This window comes from Tetrao urogallus (assembly GCF_951394365.1).
Source record: "Tetrao urogallus genome assembly, chromosome: 31".
Lineage (NCBI taxonomy): Eukaryota > Metazoa > Chordata > Aves > Galliformes > Phasianidae > Tetrao > Tetrao urogallus.
Window position 1 is genome coordinate 858,103 of NC_136844.1, and position 19,569 is coordinate 877,671.

Sequence of the window (19,569 nt, forward strand, 5' to 3'; positions counted from 1 at the left end):
GCGAATCCAAGCAAAGACCCCGAACCAAGCCCAAAATCTGGCAGTGACGAAGAAGGAAGTGCAGAATGCGTCAAATATAACAGAAAATTCTTTTGTACATTCAGAGTTTATATTTGGACAGAAAAAGGGAAATGAGGGGGGGTGGGGGGAGAGATTAGATATTAAAAAAAAAACTAGATAGCACTGAATGACCAAGCGGTAGCTGCCCCTCTACCACCACAGACCGCGACAACACACGCACACACACGTACACACGGAGGCTGAGCAACACCGAGCTCCCACTGACAGCGAGGTGCACCTCAGATTGCTGGTCTAGAGATACTGAATGCCTGAAGCACACCAAGGATAACTGGAAACGTCTTAAATGGCTTTAATGGGAATCCTGCTACTCGGAGGAGAGAACCAGGGAGGGTGCGTGTTTGCTTCCTCCACCCAACATAGCTGCACCGGCTCATCCCTGAGTCACGTTCTCGCTCCTCTCCTTCAAAGCCAAGATCCCTAAAGAGGACAACTGAGGGGAGAAAAAAGAAAAAGAGGGAAACAGAATCATTAAAGTTGGAAAGGCCTCTAAAATCATCCATCCTCCAATCTCAATTTCCCCAGTACTTGCTGCCTGCTGCTGGGGCTGAGCTCTTTGGCGCTGTGGCTTGCAGAGCAGCACAGTCACATTCACCATTACCATTACCTTTTACCTTTTTCCTCCTTGGATTCAGAGTTTTTCTGCATTCATGGTGAGAGCCTTCCACACAGTTGTCTTCGACATTTCATCTGAGATGTTGATCTCAGAAGGGTCGGTCCTGCAATCATACAACCAATTTTTACAGTTGGAAAAGACCTCGTGAATCGTCAAGTCCAACCGCTGACCCATCCCCACCAAGCCCACACACCGAGTCCCTGAATAGAATCACAGAGCACTGAGGTTGGAAATGACCTATAAGATCATCCAGTCCAACCCCAACCCATCCCACCACGCCTGACATGTGATGGGTCTTTACCTGTCCCTGCTGTTCTGGTTGGGGACACCCACGTAGCTCGTCTTCCCCAGGCTCAGCTGGACTGAGTTTGCAGCAGCAGCTTCCATCATTTGCTGAGACTCCTGCAGCAGAAGGGCAGATCAACCTCCTGTCTTTGAGCAAAAACCCCACACAGACATTGCATGCTGCCCCTCCTGGTCCTCGGCAGCTGTAGCACTGATGGAGCAGGAAGAAAACCTTTCGCTCCAAACATTTTGGGGGTTTAAAGACCCATGATGAGCAAATCTTTCCAATAATAATAATGATAAAAAAAAAAAAAACAGTTTTATTTTAGAAGGCATTTTAAAGTTGTATGATTGTTCAACAGTTAAGCTTAATGTATGTCTGTTCAAGTGATGATTTAGGGTAAAAAAATGGTTGCCAAAAGCCATTGGAATCTCCTTCTGCTTAGTTCCAGACTCCTCACATCATTTAATGACTGGCTGTGATAGAAATTTCACAGCCCCCAGGCACCCAGTAGCATTACCTCTTCTTCTTTGGCTTCATTTTTGGCATCGTCCAACTTCTTCTTCTTGCTTTCTGGCATGAGGTCATCCAGCCAGCTGAGCTCTCGCTTCGAGAAGCAAAAATCCAGGACTTTCCGGACAAAAACGAGAGCCAAAACCTTCAGAAACAGAAACACAGGATGGTAGGGCTGGAAGGGTCCTTCAAGATTGTAGAACCATAGGATGGTTGGGCTGGAAAAGCCCTTAAAGGTCACAGAACCATGGAATGGTTGGGTTGGAAGGGACCTTAAGGGAAGCCATGGTGAGACCAGAGGCACGACTACACCCCGTTCAATGCTGCAAGCATCTTGTTGAGAGCCACCAACCATCATGGGGAAGACGATGGCCGCACGGGACGCCTTGATGACCCAGAGCAGCACGAGGCAGGTGAGCTGCACCAGGGTGAAGAGGTGCACTTTGCGCAACGGCACGTGCCGCAGGTAGATGAAGTCAGGCTGGTGCTTGGCCGGCATCCCAAACAGCTTCAGGCGGTCAAAGAACTGCAAAACAATGAGGAGATGCCACCGTGGGACTGCAGGGAGTTGCTGGCCTTACTGAGACCTGTAGGAATTTATTAGGGCTCTCACAATAAGCGTTGATCTCTTCCTGTGGGAACATAACCCCGCAGAGCCGTCACCAAACTGCAATTATCCCACGTGATTCTATAATTAACTTTCCTTTGCCTAGTGAATCCTCCAGCAACAACTTCCACGAGAGGGAGACATTTCCTTCCACTTGCATCAAATTCTCCCATCTTCACGTAACAAAGCACTGAGGCCATAACACAGACAGCACCAAACCCACCTGCTCCTCTCAGCCCTGCAGACCCCCTTCCTCTGCCTCTACCACCTCCAAGCAACAATTTGGGCTCCATGACCCTTATGGGTTCCTTCCAGTATGATTCTCTATTTCCATCTCTTGCACTTGAAGAGGCTTTTCTCTTTTTCCCCACTATTGGGGGAAGACTTTTTTTCCCCTTCTCTCAGTAAGACGAAATATCAGGGAGCAAACATCTGCGTGGTGCAACAGTCCATACCTGGATTCCTCTGAGCGATGATACACCCATGTAGAGAAAGACACCGTACAGCACAGGCATTGGTATAAACTGCAAAGGGAATGCTATTTTAAGTAAAGCCATTGCATTTTCAATCTTATCCTTTCGTTCTGCATAAAGTTGCCCAAAGCCTTCCAGTTCCCACAGGGCTGGAGATGCGTCGAATTTTATCCACTGGACATTTTGTGCATGCATGTGAGAAGCGCTCTGCTTTAGGCAGAACTTCTGAGCAACTTTTTCATCAGAACAATCCAATTTTCCAGAAAGATTGCAGGAAAATAGGTGATTTCACCCATGCTACCATATGCTGCGCTCTGTGACGGCAGGAAAACAGCTCTGCATATTCCTGTGGCAACATGCAGAGGTGGCGTGCCTGCCTTCAGCCTGGAGGTTAAATGACTTTGTGGGAGGAATGTGCACGAGAAGATTGCAGCACATTTAGCCACCAGGAACGGCAGCTCTGAGCACAGTGCAACCTGTCCTCTTACTGCCTGATGGAAAGAGAGTGGATGTAGTGGTCTGAATGCATGAGGCTGTAGCCCATAAACACAGGCAGGTCCAAAAGACAATCAAAAAATGATGTGGCTTGGTGCCCTCAAGTATGCCCAACTGAAGGGTTGGGAAGTGCAAGTGGGGCCAGTTGCTATTATGGGTCACACTTCAAGGTTTGGGATCACCTCCTGTGCCCCTTGGACCTGGAGAGGGGACTAGAGACTACTTTTGTGCAATCTCCAAAGATCCTCCAGGCTGTTGGGTGCTTTGCATTTTCCTCCTACCTTTAACACAGCAGTCAAGAAGACGGAGCAGCCCATGAGCACAAAGATCATCAGTCCTGTGACCCTCTGCTCTCGTATCCCCAAAAATCTGGGTTGTTCTCCAGGAGCTGAGCAGCCTGACTCCAGTTTGAGGCTGTTCACGTGGGTGATGGAGAGGACGGTCGCGGCCACAAACCAGGGCAGCCCCATCACTGAGCACACCCCGAGCATCACAGCCACCATGAAGAGGTCCAGGTGGTACCCACATCCTTTCTGCAGAACGAGAAACAGAGCGTCCCACAGCAGAAGAGTAATGAGCCAAACTCGCAGCTTGCTCGAGCTCGAGTCAACTCTTTGCAAATCTAAAACAATTGGAAACAACTACAGATATGCTCAGGTTTGCACAAGTTCTCCCTGTGAAAATCTGTCAGGAGTTCAGACAAAGCAGACTCTAGGGTGGGTTTTTTTTTCAGTACAGCTCCTAACTCTTCAAAAAACATTGATTTTTTCCCATCCTTGCAGCACACTCCCACCACTCACAAGTGAGACGTGACTGGCAGGTTCCTGGCACTGTGTTAAAACGATTCATTCCTCTAAATTTGCTGCTGACATTTTAAAACAAAAACACTCCTCCTTATTGTTACAAGGTTAATTTGCTGCCTCTGAAAGGTTTTCTGTACAAACTGCCTTCTTGTTTGCTCCCTGTGACATCATTAGTGCAGAGGAGCATCCTGCCAAGCAGAGCTGTTTGCCCCAAGCAAATGTGTTTGCATTTTTTAAGGTTGGGGTTGGATTCTCCTCTCACAACCACTTACCTTCAGCCTGTGCTCCTTCCTGTTCACAATGACGGCAGTGATCTGCTGGTCCATGAATATCAGGATGGTGCAGAGCAGAGCTGGGATGAGTGCAGCCAACACCGTCCACCATGGGTTGGGTCCTATGGGGTTCATGAGCCACCCACGGTCATCCCTGGTGGGCTGGGACAAAGCAGCAGCATTAGTGTCACCTGCCAGCTCGGATTTCCCCTCCATCTCCACTTTGAAGCATTCTCAATGCTTTGCATCACTCTCTGCTAAGGGGTTCGGCAGCACTCTTTGCAAGCACCCATAGATATTTCTCCTGTCCATATCAAGTTTTAGGGCTGTTTTCTCGTTTCCAGAGAGAAGTGATGCATTGGAAGGTGGAAGAAAGTCACACCACCAGCACTTCCCTCAGGCTCAGCCCTGTCCAGCCCCATTATCACCAGGTTGATATCTCCAGCAGCACAGTCACGGGGTGAAGCCAACCCTGTGCCAAAGCTCCCCATTACCTTGAACATATGGGGGACGTGGAGCTTTGGTGATGGGATCCCAATGAGGAAGTCGATGACCACCATGACGACGATGGTGAGGAAAACAGCAAAGTCACTTATCGTAGACCGGACCTATGGGGGCAAGAAATCGATGCTGAAAGAAAGGGTCATGGCAAACACAGGAGCAGCACGAGATGAAAAAGCTTAGGGATGCGAACAACATGAAGGCTGATTAATAAAACCCCACCACTCTGAGGATGTGAGCTGAATCCCTTGGTTAGAAGCTGCTGCTGTGTTTGTCCCTGTGAGATCTGGTGTCAGATAGAAAAGAAAACAGCTTAATTGAGGGGAAAGGGATGTTTTAGTTCTTTGTATTTTAATCATTATTAAATATTTGGAAATAAACATCTGTCACTACAGCCACTCTCACTGCTGAAATGGGAATAAGGCACTGAGGTACATTTGTTCCCTATAGAGAAGAAATATCTCTTCTTCTATGGCAGCTCCTCATATGAACCAACCGTCCCCTAGAGTACACAATGGTGAGGGGAAAAAAGTAACTTTGGAGGATCTGATTTTCATAGAATCATGTCATCATTTTACACTGCACTGGGACAGGCCTTCAGGCAGGTAGGAAATGCAGAGATCACTGAGCTCACAGAAACGGTAAGGAAACAGTTGATGGGGATCCCATCCAAATCAATGGAGATCCCACCCAAACCAGTGGAGATCCCATCCAAGCTGATGGAGATCCCATCCAAATCAATGGAGATCCCATCCAAACCAATGGAGATCCCATCCAAATCAATGGAGATCCCATCCAAGCCAACAGAGATCACGGCCTTCAAGGCTCTTCCATCAGCAGTTCTTGACCCAGTGGTGGCAAATGCTGCAATATTTGAGGCAATGACTGTGGGGCCTGCTGCTGGCCCCCACCTTCTACCTACTCTGGTTGGGAAGTAGCGGCTGGTTTTAAACATCTTCAGTGAACTCGAGAGGACAAAGGTGGAGAAGAAGAGGATGCAGGACCAGAAGAGGACATTGGGTGTGTAGGGGCCATCGTGTCCACAGGCAGGTCCATGAAATTCTCCATGCAAATGTCGACATTCCTGGAGAAACAGAGCATGAGGACACAAAAGAGATGCATGTGCTCAAAGGAAATGTTGGGTAACTGGGGCATGGTTGGGGGCCTGGTCCGAGATCCATGACCTTGTGCCTGCTGCTGGCAGGGGAGATTTATATCTGAGGAGCAGCGGGAGCTTAACGAGTGACACATCAACAAAGGGGAGAGGGAGAAATAGGCTGTGATGGGGTACAGAGTCATGGCAAGTTCTCCATTTGGACTGCGTGCAGCCATGGCTGAAGGCACCACAGGGGGATGAGACACCCAAAGGGGATTCTTGGGGGCAGAGTAAAGGGAAAAAAGGGAAGGAGGGAGGTGATCACCATGGTAGGAAAGGAGAGACAAAGCACCATCTCCCAGGGCTCATCCCTGGGACACATCAGACAGGCAGACGTGTGCACGCTCAGATATGCAGATATGTGCACCCTCGGACACTAAGACTTATGCATGTAGGTGCAGACAGCGCTGAATAAGAACTAGCCCTGGAGTTACTGAGGACCAATTAAAGAACCAATTACCACCTTCAGGCATGAACTTAAGACCTCCAACCCCTCCAGTGCTCACACCACCACCAGCCTCACTCCCAGCCAGAAATACCGCCTTGCAGCATGCCTGGGGGTGACAGGCATCACCACTAGAGCTAAGAATATGGTGCACTCCTTCCCAAGACCGCAGGTAGGCACCACACACACCGCACCACAGCAGTGATTTTTCACGTCAGTTTGAAGCACAGCATCAGGGCTTTGGCACCGCCTTGACACCAACGGGCACTTACAGATACGGTGAGGTTTTCCCAGGCGATGGCTGCAGGGTTGACCTCATTGCTCTGCCAAAAGTGCAGCGTTTCATTGGTGGGATGGGTGGGAGCTGCACACTTACAGCTGGGAGGAGAGAACCAAGGGGAAGGGAAGGAGGAGCAACGTTGGTGCAGCCCTAAGGTGCTGCCAGTGGGGTGTTTTAGGGGAAAAAAACCCACTAGTAGAGGGTGAGGAAGTCAAGCTGGCTGTGCATGTGCACCGGGTAGGTCTCTCCCAGGCAGATGAGCTTCTCCAGAGCCTCATAGATGAAGATGATGCAGATGAGGGCGGCGAAGGCTTCCTCGGTGAAGCGGGTGATGTAGCACACCAGGCAGCTGGCATCCGTGGCCACCAGCACCATGCAGAGGAAGGCAGTCCACAGCCCGATGCACGTTCGCAGGGACAGGTAGGAGAGCGCGTAGTCCCTGAGATGGGAGGGAAAGCGAACGGGTTTTCCCTCAGGGAAAATCCAGAGAGATGTAGCAACGTGCCAAGGAATGTGGTTTGCGTGTACTACAGACAGCCGCAGGGCTGCAGGGCCCACGAGGGGAGAGGCCAATGAGGTAATTAGCATTATTTAACAGTGATGCGGTGTCAGTATCTCAGAGGCTAACTGAGGTCAGGTCTTTGTAGGGGAGCACATTGTGTTCACCCATCACCCTATGCCAACACCAAAACCCTCTGGTTGGGCATCCAGCACCAGCTGCCTGAATGATGTGAGTGATTAATTGCAGCAAGGGTGGCTAATTACTGTCATCACAGCCATCACAGCAATGGCTGTCACAGAAAGTATGCATTTGGCATGAAAAGCTCCTGCTTCCTCAACAAAATCATCAAATCTCAAAATATTTCAGCAGAAGGGAAAATTGTTTGGCTGTTTGGGCAAAATGTATTTCTGCTTTTGGAAAAAAAAGCTTGTTTCTGTGGCTGAGAGCAAAGCAAATCTTCCTTCATGCTCCCAAAACAGTGATTTGTCTCCTTTCACTCATGCGTCCCATCTTGGACATCTCTATGCATGTGATTTCTCCTCATCCTGTTTTGCCTCAACCCCACAAACTCTGCACAAACCCTTGCATCCTGGAGGTAGGAACATGCAATGCACTCAGTGCATGCCACAGTAGCCAGCTCCAATCAACTCCAATCTTACAGCTACCATTAAGAAAAATAACAGAAAAAAAAAATCTCAGCCTTCAGAAGGCTCCGTGCAGCCAATCTTACTTGCAGAACTTGTAGAGGATCTTCTCGAACACGAGGACAGGGCCGGTGCTGCCAAGGATGGTGAGAGGTTGGCCAGCAAAGAGGGAATAGACAACGCCAGTCATGGATGCGCCCAGCAGCGACTCCATGGCGCTCTGCCCGGGGGAGAGAAGAGCAATTAAATCATGTGGGTAAAGCATTTGTGAATGAAAAAAAAGTGAAAAAAAAAATGTGAGAAAAGCATTATTGTAGGAAAAATATAAAAGAAAGTAAATTTGCAATTGAAAATAGAAATATAGAAATAGTAAATAGAAACATGGCGTCATTCAGGTTGGAAAAGACTTAGAAGGTCATCAAGCCCAACTGCCAACCCAGCAAGTCCCATCATGCTGTGTCCCATTGTGTCATGGCCATGCACACCTCCCCATCACCCCACACTCCTCCCCATCACCCCACACTCACTATGTGGCCATCAGTCGCCTCCCCCAGTAGCCCCCCGAAGGTGATGACAGGGGACATGCAGGCACAGTAGAGGAAGAGGAAGGATGCCAGGCACTGCAGACTCAGCGCATCCCGAAAGTCACTCCAGAACCACGGTGCTTTCCGCTTCACGTCCAGGATCAAACCTCCGAAGAGTCTGGAGGAGGGACAAGAAAATAGATAGGGCAGGCAGAACGAAGAATTTTGTGCAACTATGGGCATAGAGCAGCTTCCATAGCTAAAAAGCAGTGTCCCTCTCCCATTTTACACACACCAAAAAAACCCTCCAACAATGAAAAGGAGCTACCCTGAGACCCCATCATAGAACCACATAGAACCATAAAACCACAATATGGCTTGGTTTGGAAGGGAGCTCAAAGATCACAGGACCAGAGAATGGTTGGGTTGGAAGAGTCCTTTGAGACCGTAGAACCACAGGGTGGTTAGGTTGGAAGGGTCCTTCAAGATCACAGAACCATAGGATGGTTGAGTTGCAAGGGTTCTCAAAGCCCCTCCAGCTTCACCACCTGCCCTGGGTTGGTCCCACTCCTCCATCAGCTGTCCAGAGCCCCATCTGTATCCTTGAGCATCTCCAGGGATGGGGCACCCACACTTCTATGGGCAGAAGTGGTTTCACTGCCCTCTGGCTAAAGAATTTCCACCCCAAATCTCACCCAAATCTCCCCTTTTTTTTTCTAGATAAGAATATTGAACCTCCCACCTTCCCGTCCGCTCCAGTTCAGGGCCGCTATGTTTTTCAGGCTTTCTGTGAGAAGCATTGTCATCCAGAGCCCCGGGCACCTTCCTTTTTTTCTGTACAAACAGAGAGATGGATTTATTCCCAAGTCTCCCACCCACCCCCTCACACCTCCCTCCACAGCAGCACCCACCTGAGAAGGGACGTTTTTGGGGGGCTCGATGCGGATCGATGGGTCCCACTCCCCTGGTGGCAGAACTGTGACCTGATCCAGGAACTCATCGATGCCAGCCACCAGGTCAGCCCGGTTCTTGGCTTTGTAGGCAACGTCATGAAAAACCTGCAGGTAGGGGACAACTGGTGAGGGGACAATGCAGCACTGTTGTCCTAACCAGCGCAATAAACTCCCAGATAAACGCGGAAGAGTTTTCCCCCAAGTTCCCCCAAAAGGAAAAATTTGTGCATCGTGGGATTTGGGGTCATTTCTTCCCATCCTTCAGTCATCTTAAAGAGGTTTCGCATGTTGGGGATTCTGGAGAGCAGGATGAGGTGCAGGATTGTAACGAGGGTGGGAATGTGGGCTCTGGGACAGAATCATAGAATAATTAAGATTAGAAAAGAGCACTACAGTCATCCAGTCTAATTGTCAACTCATCTCCACCATGCCCTCCATACGGGGCGATGCAGACCCCCGGTGTTGGCTTTAGGTGCAAAATTTGGGAGCTTTCAGGTCTCCAGATCTGCTTCCTTGCTACAGTGGAGGTGATCCGAAATCCTCACTGCAGTGGAGATGAGGAGAGAGGAAGAAAGCCAAAAACGACCCTGGGATCTGAATTATCTCATCACACCTCATCCGTCATGAGCGTGGCCATGGACCTGCCGATCTCGTGGTACTGATGGGCTTTTCCTTCTGGTCCCAGCAATACAAACAGAAACCTGAGTGAGGAAAACCAAACAAGAGAGAAGAACAGGTCCTTGCTTAGGGAGCGCCCAAAGAAATCCCAGCAGCTTCCAGTCCAGAGCACAACCTGAGACTGGGCACACAGGTGATGGATTTTAAACTCATCAAAACCCATCACCTTTGCCAACTGACCATTCAAGCTGACTTTCATTAAAGTTGGGCAGTTTTTAACTTTTGGGTTGATGTTCATTACAATTGGCCAGTGCATTTTACAATTTTGGGGTTGATGTTCACTACCATCGGCCAGTGCCCTTAGAAACCACAGCAGGGAAGGGAGAAACGAAGGTGGAGAATGAGAGATGGGGGAAATGTGCCTGCAGACTCGCTCCTGCTGGCCTCATTCTCTCAGGATGAATTTAGATGTTGGATTTTGTTGTTATTTTTAAAGCAGAACCTTGTGCTTCTCCTTCAGACCTGGTTGGGATGGGGACTTCTGTCATGCCCGAGAGGAGGACAGCCGGGGTGAGGCGGGCGAAGGCCATGATGGGCTGCTGAAGGAAATCCAGCTCTCCCACCAGCACGTTTGCTGCTTCAGCCCCAGTGGGAATTTTCTTCATGAAGTGCAGCTCTGCCTGTGCACATCAAACGAAGGGCTTTTCAGGCTCTTACCCCAAAGTGAAGCCCACAGCACTCTGCTGTAGACGCATTTGCAAGAGCAAAACCAGCCCTAAGAGAGCTACAGGATCTCACCTTGCTTAAATCCATGGGGCTGGTGTCGTGGCTTACCCCATTTTTAGCTTCTATGGTGGTGGGAGGAGGATGGGGGATGAGCGTTTGGGCTGGGAGGAGAAAGAAAGACTCAGAAAGGCAGACAAGGAGCAACTGGGACACAAATCCTCGTGCAGGGCAAGTCCAATGGGGCCAGATCCCACAAGAGCCTTCACTTGGTGCCAAACCCTACAGGAACCTTCACCCAGTGCCTGGCCCTATAGGACCCTTCACCTGGCTTGTCAGCGAAGGACAGGACGATGGGGAGGAGGTTGTTTCTCTTCTTCTCGTTCTGGTGGTGGTGCTTTTTGAGAAGGACCTCGCGGACCTTCTCCCGCATGCTCTCATCAAACTCACTGGAGTGGTTCTGCTGGTCCAGGATCATATCTGAGGGTGGGAAAGGGATGTGAGAGGAGAACCCCTGCAGAACCCAAGAGGGATGCAGCACAGCTCAGCACGGGCACAGCTTTACTCCATGAGGTATTTTTAATGCAACTGAGCTTTTGCAACAAAAGCAAGAATTTTCTTTTGCTAAAAAACAGCATCAAAGTGCTTATTCATTGCCCAACTACGGTAATTACTTCTCCTTCTAAATAATGCAATTTCCGCGCCTGGTCTGGTCTTTCAGTGTTGCTCCACGTATCCAATCAAATTAAAAGCAACCCACAGCACAGACCTTCCCTGAGTTCCCTCCACCAAATGACTGCAATTTGCTGAGAAATGTGCTGAGAATGGCTGTGACTCCACCGCCTCCTGAAAGGGCTGAATGGGGACCACCGGTCAACCATCATTTCTCCAAAGCTGCTTTTCCAATTAACTTCTATTATCTTCCTCCTCCCCTCACCCCGAAACACACTGCCTGGTCATCTTCCAGATAAACTCTGCCTTCAAAGCTCCCAAATCCTCAGTGTTAAGGCAAAAGGGAAAAAAAGAATGTGAGGAAATAGCTGGTAATAACTAATTTATTTAACGAGGCTCAGCCCTTATGCAGACTGTGTTCATTTCTAAGAGGTTCAGCTCTATGCAAAGCTCCATGTTTCCATGAGCAGACTGCTGAGCCCTGATCGCAAACGCCTGCTTTGGATGGAAAATATTCTCCAAGTTGTTTCTCCAGCCCCAGAAATGGCTCTCAGAAGGGTCCCACGTTGCAAGAAAACGCTCAGCCTGCCGCCAGGCCAAAGCAAAGCCCAACAAACCTTTGAGACACAAAACTGCAACGGGATTTCTGAAGGATGGGATGCCTGGGGGTAAGGTTTGCAGCACATGGTCCCACCCCGACACCGAGCGGTACCTGCGATCTCCTCGGTGCTGTTGGCACACATATCCAGCAGCACTGTGCCTTTGATGATGCAGTTCCTCAGCTCAAAGAGGCTGTGCAAGGAGAGTGTGGCCACGTAGGGTTTGCTCCAGCGCTCGCCGCCGTCTTCCACGTCCTCCTCGAATTTCAGCCACCTGCAGGCACCGCTCGGGGTCAGCCCCACGGCACTGCGGACAGCCCTGATGCAGGAGGAGCTGCCATTTACCTCGCTGTCTCCTTCCACTCTGTGCCCTCGCCTTCTTTCACGCGGATCTCATCCAGTTCGGTGAACAGATCATGAGGGACGTGCTGCTCGTCCTCCTCGGTGCTGAGGATGAACTGCACCCGCTGGGATGGCGTGTCTATGGGAGAAGCACAGAGCCAAACGCGCCATGTTGGGGCCAGGTCAACCATAAGATCACCAAGTGCAACCATCAGTCCATCCCCACCGTGCCCCCTAACCACATCCCTAACAGAATGAACAGAATCATAGAATCATACGAACAGAATCCCTACGAACAAAATCATAGAATCACAGAACCATTAAAGTTGAAAGAGACCTCTGAGATCACCCAGCCTGACCCCAACCCGTCCCACCATGCCCACTGACCACTTCTCCAGGTGTCACACCTCCACGGTTCTTGAACACTTCTGGGGATGGTGATCCCACTGCTTCCCTGGGCCACCAGCCTGTGCCGCTGCATCACCACTCCTTTGGAAAATAAATTTTCCCCCCCTCCAATCCCTCCCAGTCTCCTCCAATCTATTCTACATCCTCCAATAAATGTGACTTTCCCACATGAAGACAGACTCCCTAAGATGAGCCTATGTGTTTAATTGTCTGGAAAAAAAAAAATCCCAAGAAAAGTTGCAAACAGAGGCTCTTGCTCTCAATAATGCAATTTTCCCCCAAAACAGCAGCTGGCCGGGCATCAAATCAGCACGAGAATCATAGAATCATAAAGGTTGGAAAAGGCATCTATAAGATCACCAAATCCAACCATCCCCCACCACGCTCAATCAATACAGGAATCACAGAATCATGACGGTTGGAGAAGACCTCCAGCATCACCGAATCCAACCATCAACCCACCCCCTCCATGCCCAGTAACATCCCTAACTCCCACAGCTCCCCAGCTCCAGCTCTGCAAATAGAGACCCTTGCTCAGTAATGTAATTTTGACCCCAAATAGCAGCTATAGCCCTCGAGGCCGCCCCACAGAGCCAGACCCCCCCAGCCTTAAGGCTCCTCATCCCCAGGACTCACAGTGGTAGCCCTGCTCTTCGGGGGCTGCCTCCTTCGCCCGTTCGCGCTTCCGATGCTTCTGGCTGCGGGGCCGGTGGTGCCGATGGCTCTGCCTCACCAGGGGCATCTGCACACCCACATACAGGGTCCGGTGTCCTGTGGGTGAGCAGCACCATGACACAGTGGGCTTATTTTTACTTGAGTTTTGCTACAACACAACAACAAACAGCCTTGGCTCCCAGTTCTTTAAAATTAACACCAGAGGGTTGAATCTCTTCCTCAACTCAAGCTTTGCCTGGACAAAGCTCAGAGTTGTTCATTACGAAATGGGATTATCCTTAAAATGAGGACAAGGTGGTGAAATGATCAGGTCACCCTCCTGATACTGAGCTAAAGAACAAGAGGAAAACAAAGAATTGAAGCCCTGTCTGCAATTCTCATCCAGTCAGGAGCAGCCTCATTGAGAAAGGGAGCTGTGATGATGGAAGAAAAGGAGGTTATCAGAGGCAGTCAGCATGGGTTCACTGAGGGAAAATCATTCTCAACCTGGGGAGGAATAAGGGCAGGTTGGGGGCTGAGCTGCTGGAAAAGAGCTCTGCAGAGAAGGACCTGGGGGTCCCGGTGGCCAACAAGGTGACCATGAGCCAGCAGCATGCCCAAGACGGTCAGTGGTGGCCAACAGGTTGACCAAGAGTTGACCAAGGGTCGATCAACAGGGTGACCATGAGCCAGCAGTGTGCCTTGTTGGCCAAAGGTTCCCTGTGGGGCACTGCACAGAGCACAGCCAGCAGGGCAGGGAGGTGCTTCCTGCTCTGCTCTGCAGTGGGGAGAACCCATTTGGAGCACTGGGCTCCTAGTTCAGGGCAGACAGCGAACTGCTGGAATGAGCAATGTGGAGGGTGCAGAGCTACTGGGGGCCTGGAGTCCCTCCTGGTGGGGACAGGCTGAGAGGGCTGCTCACCTGGGGGACAAAAGGGGAGGGGGTCCTGAGCAGTGCAGATCAACATCTAAAGGAGGAACTCAGAAGGATGGGGCTGGGATCTGCTTGGTGCTGCCCAGAGCCAGGACAAGGGCATGGAGCCCATAGAGTTCTGTCTGAGCAGGAGGAACCCAAAGGTTCTTTCCAGCTCTACTGTCCTGCCCTCCTCCATTAGAAAAAGTAATAATATGAAAATTGTGAAAGGGAGCGTGTTTCTTGGTTAACAGGCACAGCAGGTTCTGCTATCGCCTAACGGAATCATCAAGGTGGGAAAAGATCATCCAGTCCAACCTCTCACCTTCCAGCTCCTCCTTCTCATAGTGGATATTGACAACGTTGCTCGTTCCTCCTTGGTCAACCACTGCCTCTTCATCGGGTCCCTGCTGGGCAAGGAGCAGGATTACATTTTATTCTTGTGTTTTTGTAGAAATTGAGGCTGCCAGTATTTACTGCAGGAGGGGAGGGCAGCGTGTGTTAGATGCCCTCAAAGACAAAACCTCTACTTCTTTGCTTTTGCAGCTTTCTAGAACAAACAGAGGCTGTGGATGCCCCGTCCATCCCTGGAGGTGTTCAAGGCCAGGTTGGATGGAGCCCCGAGCAGCCTGGTTTAGTATCAAATGTGGAGGTTGGCAGCCCTGCCTGCGTCAGGGGGATTGGAGCTGGATGATCCTTGAGGTCCCTTCAACCCAAACCATTTTCTGATTCTATGAAATAAATAGATTTCAAGCCGGGGGGGGGGGGGGGGGGGGGGGGGAATGCATTTTCCATGTCTGAAGATGCAGTCCAGCTGTGCGGGATGGAGATCCCTGCAGGGCTCGCTAGGTGGCACTTGGCCACAGGACACGGCCGTCACCAACTCCAAAAGCAGAGACCTACAAGGGCAGCTCCATCTCCAGCACGGTGGGAGCACGGGCAGCCCTGGTTGCCTTCCATGGAAAACGTGATTTTTCCCCTTGCAAAAGAGCTGATGCATTCCTGGGCTGAGATACCATTGCTGCATCAGGAGAGCATTTGTGCATCACAAGCCGAAAATCTATTCCTCCATTTGCATCCACTCAGGGACAGGAATTCACCCACAAGACCGCAGCGCTTTCACCAACGCAAAGAGAAACTGCGACCTCCAAATGAGCACTGTTATGTTTCCACTGGTTTCCAAATTATTCCTCCATGAAGGGGGATGACAAAGGGCTGGAAGCTGTGAATTCCCATTCACCATACCTGACATCACAGCCACCAGAAGATTGTGGGCTGTTCCAACAGACGATAATGGTGCACTTTCTGTTGGAGATTTGCAGCTGAAATTGATGCTGCAGAGGTGCTCAGGAGGATGCTCACCCCCCGATCTGTGGTTATGTGTTGGGAAGGGGGATGGGGGTCTCTCCACACCGCTGCTCTCCAGATTGATGTGTTGGACAGCAGGGCTGCTCTTGGGGTTGACCTGATGCTCCCATGGCCAAAGCAGCGCTCATGGCTCCCTTATTTGCTCACCTTCAGCCCATTTTAGCAGCAAATTCAGCTCCCCCAGCCCAGATTTGTACAAAACAACCTCAGAAAAAGCACGGGATGAAAGCATAGAACAAAATCACCGCCAACTTGCAAGCTTGGGTGTGTTCAGTGGGTACCACTAATCAGCACCACCCTGCCCACCACAAACCATCTGCCCAGAGCACCACCTCTGGGTGCTGTGCAAGGAGCTCTGGCCATGCTACCTGCAGCTTCTCCACAAGAGTTATCTTGCAGCTGCTCTCTGGCTCAGCCCCATGTTGGACATCACCTTTGAGGGCAGGTGAAGCCTCTGGGTCCTGCATTTAGCCAGGCTCCTCCGGGACATCCGAGTGGATCCTTCACCCCCCCCCCCCCAGCAGAGCTGTCCCCACCAGGAGGAACCCAGTGACGCCCCCAGTCCCAACAAACACGGGTGGGTTTTCTGGAACCAGAATTCATGGGGCACGGCCAATGAGGTTAATTAAAGACACGCACTCCAAAACTGGCAGATGCTCACCAACACGGTGTCCCCACCAACGTGATGGTCCCATCAAAATGAAGATCTCATGAACGTGATGGCCCCATCAACATGATGATCCCATGAAGGTCTCACCAACTATGTCCCCACAAAAATGGTGGTCCCACCAACACTGTGTCACCACCAGCATGACAGTCCCATCAAAATGATGCTGCCATGAACATGATGCCCCCACCAGTATGATGGCCCCACAGAAATGATGCTCCCATCAACATGACGTCCCCACCAAAATGATGCTCCCACCAACATGATGCTCCCATCACCAACACGATGTCCCCACCAACACGATGTCCCCACCAACCCTTCCACCAGCCACCAGTGCCCTCCAAGCCCTGGGGCTGCTCCAAAATCCCGATCCCCACATCCCACAGGAACTGAGGTCATGGCCAAAATACTGCTGGAGTTCCATGGGGATGAGGGATTTGGTTGAGCCAAGGGCAGCGGTGCCCAAAGTGCTCCAGGTTGGAGCCCATCTGTTAACGGGGCTGAAAAATGGAGCGGCTGAAGGTCGTTTGGGCATTTAAAATCTGAGCTGCTGACATGCGAACTGTTGGGAAAACCAATATTATGGGATGGCACTGGGTTTTGTGGCAATTTCCTGTGCAGATTGCAGGAAGGTCTCACTTTGGCACGACTTCCATTAGCCCCGGATCCTTATTAGTCAAACTGAGCCCTAACACGGGACTGAAGTTGGTGAAGGATTAGAAAAGCTTCTTCCAAATTTTCAAAGCAAGGCAACCTATTTCTAACCAGCAGAACCTCCTCCCAGGTTGAGGATGCAGCAAAGTGGAGCCCCGTGCAAAGGTTTCTTATTTCCATCCCCTGCACCTTTGCACCCCACGTTGGTGAAACCGCTGCCCACAACCCTTGTGGGACACAAGAACGTGGGATCCCTCCGGGTGACCACCTCCTCTCTTCCCCAGCTCTCCACTGCCCTGCCTTACGTCCCGCTCTGAGCTCATCCCACTGTGCTGCACATTTCCCTCCTGCTATCCGCTCAGGACGGAGGTGAAGCGCTGGCCCTGAAAGGTGAGGCAGCTGTAAGACAACACGGCGAGGGAAGCCGACACCGAGCTCTGCTCAACACAAATCCCATAGGGATCCAAGCTCCAATCCTGCTGCTTTTGTATTATTCAAGCATTCAGTGCAACTACAGAAAATGGGGGGCACCTCCTTGCGCCAAACCCACAGTCTGACTAGGGTCTGAGCAGCCCATCCCTGTTTGAAGCATCGTGTAATGATGCCAGCAAAGTAAACGGCCCTGAGAAAACATTCTGTCCCTTAAGGCATGGACCCTGAGTGTTTATTTCTCTGGGGAAATGGGAAGATCTCATGGTTTCATAGAAAACACCCAATTGTCACAATATGGGAAAGGGGACTCCGAGTTTCGAGGGTTTGTTTGTAGCCCTGGAGCAGCAGCAGCTGTTCCACGTTGCTGTTTGCTGAGCAAAAACTTCTCTTTTATTTTCATGTTGCAGTAGGGATTTACGGGTGCCCTGCCTCAGTTTCCCTGCCTCATTGCAGCTTTTCCAGTTAAGAAAGCACTTTGTGAGCCCCATCCCCACTGTCCCACCCCACACAAACAGAGCTGCAGAGATGGGAGCACAGGGTCTGTGAGGGTCCCTGAGCCAATGGGAGGGGATTAATTGCACCCAAATGGAATGAATAAGTCTGACCTTGAGGTTCTTATGGAATGAGGACAGCTGCCTGCATGGAGCCAATCTGGGAAGGAGGCAGAGGGGGTCTGAGAGCAGTCCCTGCTCCATCCCCATCCCCACATCTTTATCTCCCCCCATTTCAGGGAAGGTGAATTCATCCCCATACCCACATCTGGCACTGAGGGCAGCTGCTCCAGATATGAGGAGGGACCCCAGGCTGCTGTGGGGTCCCTTGGGTGCATGGGTTCCCATAGAGGCTACAGGATCCCATGGGTGCATGTGTCCCATGTGGGGTCCAGGGTGTCAGGGGTGCAAGATCCCATGGGGTTTGTGGAGTCCCATGAGGGACATGGGGACCAATGGATGCATGTGGTCCCATGGAGGGTGTAGAGGATCAGAGGAGGTGCAGGATCCTACAGAGGGAGCAGCGTCCAATGGACATCTGGGGTCTCACTGGGGGTTCACAGAGTCCCATGGAGGGTGCATAGGGTCCCATGAGGGGTGCATGGTGTCCAGAGAGGGATCCATAGGGTCCTGTGAGGGATGTAGGAGGTCCTATGGGATGCAGGATCCCACAGAGGGTGCAGGGTGCAATGGAGGCATGCTGTCCAGTGAGGGGTGCAGGCTTCCCTGGGGTGCAGGGTCGAATGAATGGGATTCTATGGGGTCAATTGGGTTTGATGGGTTGTATGGAGTCCCATGGGAGGTGCCAGGTCCCATGAGGTGCTGGGTCCCATGGATGCTCAATAGATGGGGCCAGGAGGTGCTCCCTGGGGACAGCCCAGATAAGATGATGCTAAAAAGGGGGGGAGGTGGGGGGACCTCCCTGCTGCTCCCTGCTGCACCCAACCCCTCCCAGGACTGAGTGTTGTGGGGCTTTTGTCCCCGCTCCGATGGGCTGCGGCCACACAAAGGGGACGCGTCAAGGTGTGGAGGGGACGGGGGCCCAGGGAGGTGCCACCAGCCAGAGACACCCCCCCCCCCATACGCCCAGGCAGGCGCCTTTCACCTCTCTTTGCATCCACCTTGTGCATCCCCCCGTGCCCCCCTACCTCCACCCTTGGGCCTTACATCTGCCTCCTCTCTGCACCCCCATTTCAGAGCCTGCATCCCCCCCCCTCCCCTCCACTCATTCCTTATGCCTCATTTTACAGATTCCCTCCCCACCCCTTGCAACCCCCACTGCAGACCAATCGGACACCCCCCTCTTTGCAGATACTTTGCCCCCAACCTAGCAGACGCCCTGCATGCCCCCCATCCTGTATCCTCTCCCCCCCCCTCCCCCCGCCGCTGGAAATGCCGCAGTGAGCAGCCACAGAGCATCCTCCGGCCGCACCGGGTACCCCCCCCCCATGCATCCCCCACCTGATAGCTGAGGATGCCATCGGGCTCGGTGCTGCCCGCGGGCATAGCTGGGCTGGGGGGGGGGCCGGGCTCCCCCCGGGGCTCGGGGCCAGGGGGGGCCGCAGCCGCTCTGCACCCCGATCCGCTCACATCGGCTCCACCATCTCCGGAGCGGGAACAGACCCCGCCCAGGGCCGGGAGGGGGCGGGGGAAGGAGGCAGAGCCCGTTGGGGGGGCATCGGGGGGACACTGGGGGGGCAGCTGACAGCCTCCCTTCTTCCCCCCTCATAGATCCCCTTCGGCACGTCCCCTACGCTCCCCAGCATCGCCTCTCGAGGCCCCCATCATCATCACCCCCATGTCTCTGTGCCCCCAGCAATTCCCTTCCTGCCCCCCACCCCTTCAGCAGCAGCCCCACAGCACTCAGACAGCACCCCCGC

At 51.8% G+C, this 19,569-nt stretch overlaps 1 protein-coding gene across 1 annotated transcript; it reads right to left on the bottom strand.

Annotated features, from left to right (window-relative positions):
* Window positions 1-709: 709 nt before the first annotated feature.
* Window positions 710-19,195, bottom strand: SLC4A8 (solute carrier family 4 member 8; the record flags this gene model as incomplete). The annotated part of the gene is made up of 24 exons (XM_079547727.1): window positions 710-797; window positions 996-1,096; window positions 1,501-1,638; window positions 1,846-2,019; window positions 2,556-2,624; window positions 3,350-3,601; window positions 4,144-4,305; window positions 4,638-4,751; window positions 5,567-5,728; window positions 6,518-6,623; window positions 6,719-6,964; window positions 7,758-7,891; window positions 8,199-8,373; window positions 8,938-9,029; window positions 9,107-9,253; window positions 9,762-9,849; window positions 10,289-10,446; window positions 10,565-10,653; window positions 10,817-10,969; window positions 11,874-12,034; window positions 12,106-12,241; window positions 13,147-13,281; window positions 14,403-14,484; window positions 19,151-19,195. 24 exons carry the CDS (start codon window positions 19,193-19,195, stop codon window positions 710-712), a joined length of 3,207 nt encoding a protein of 1,068 aa, XP_079403853.1.
* Between the last annotated feature and the right edge of the window lie 374 nt (window positions 19,196-19,569).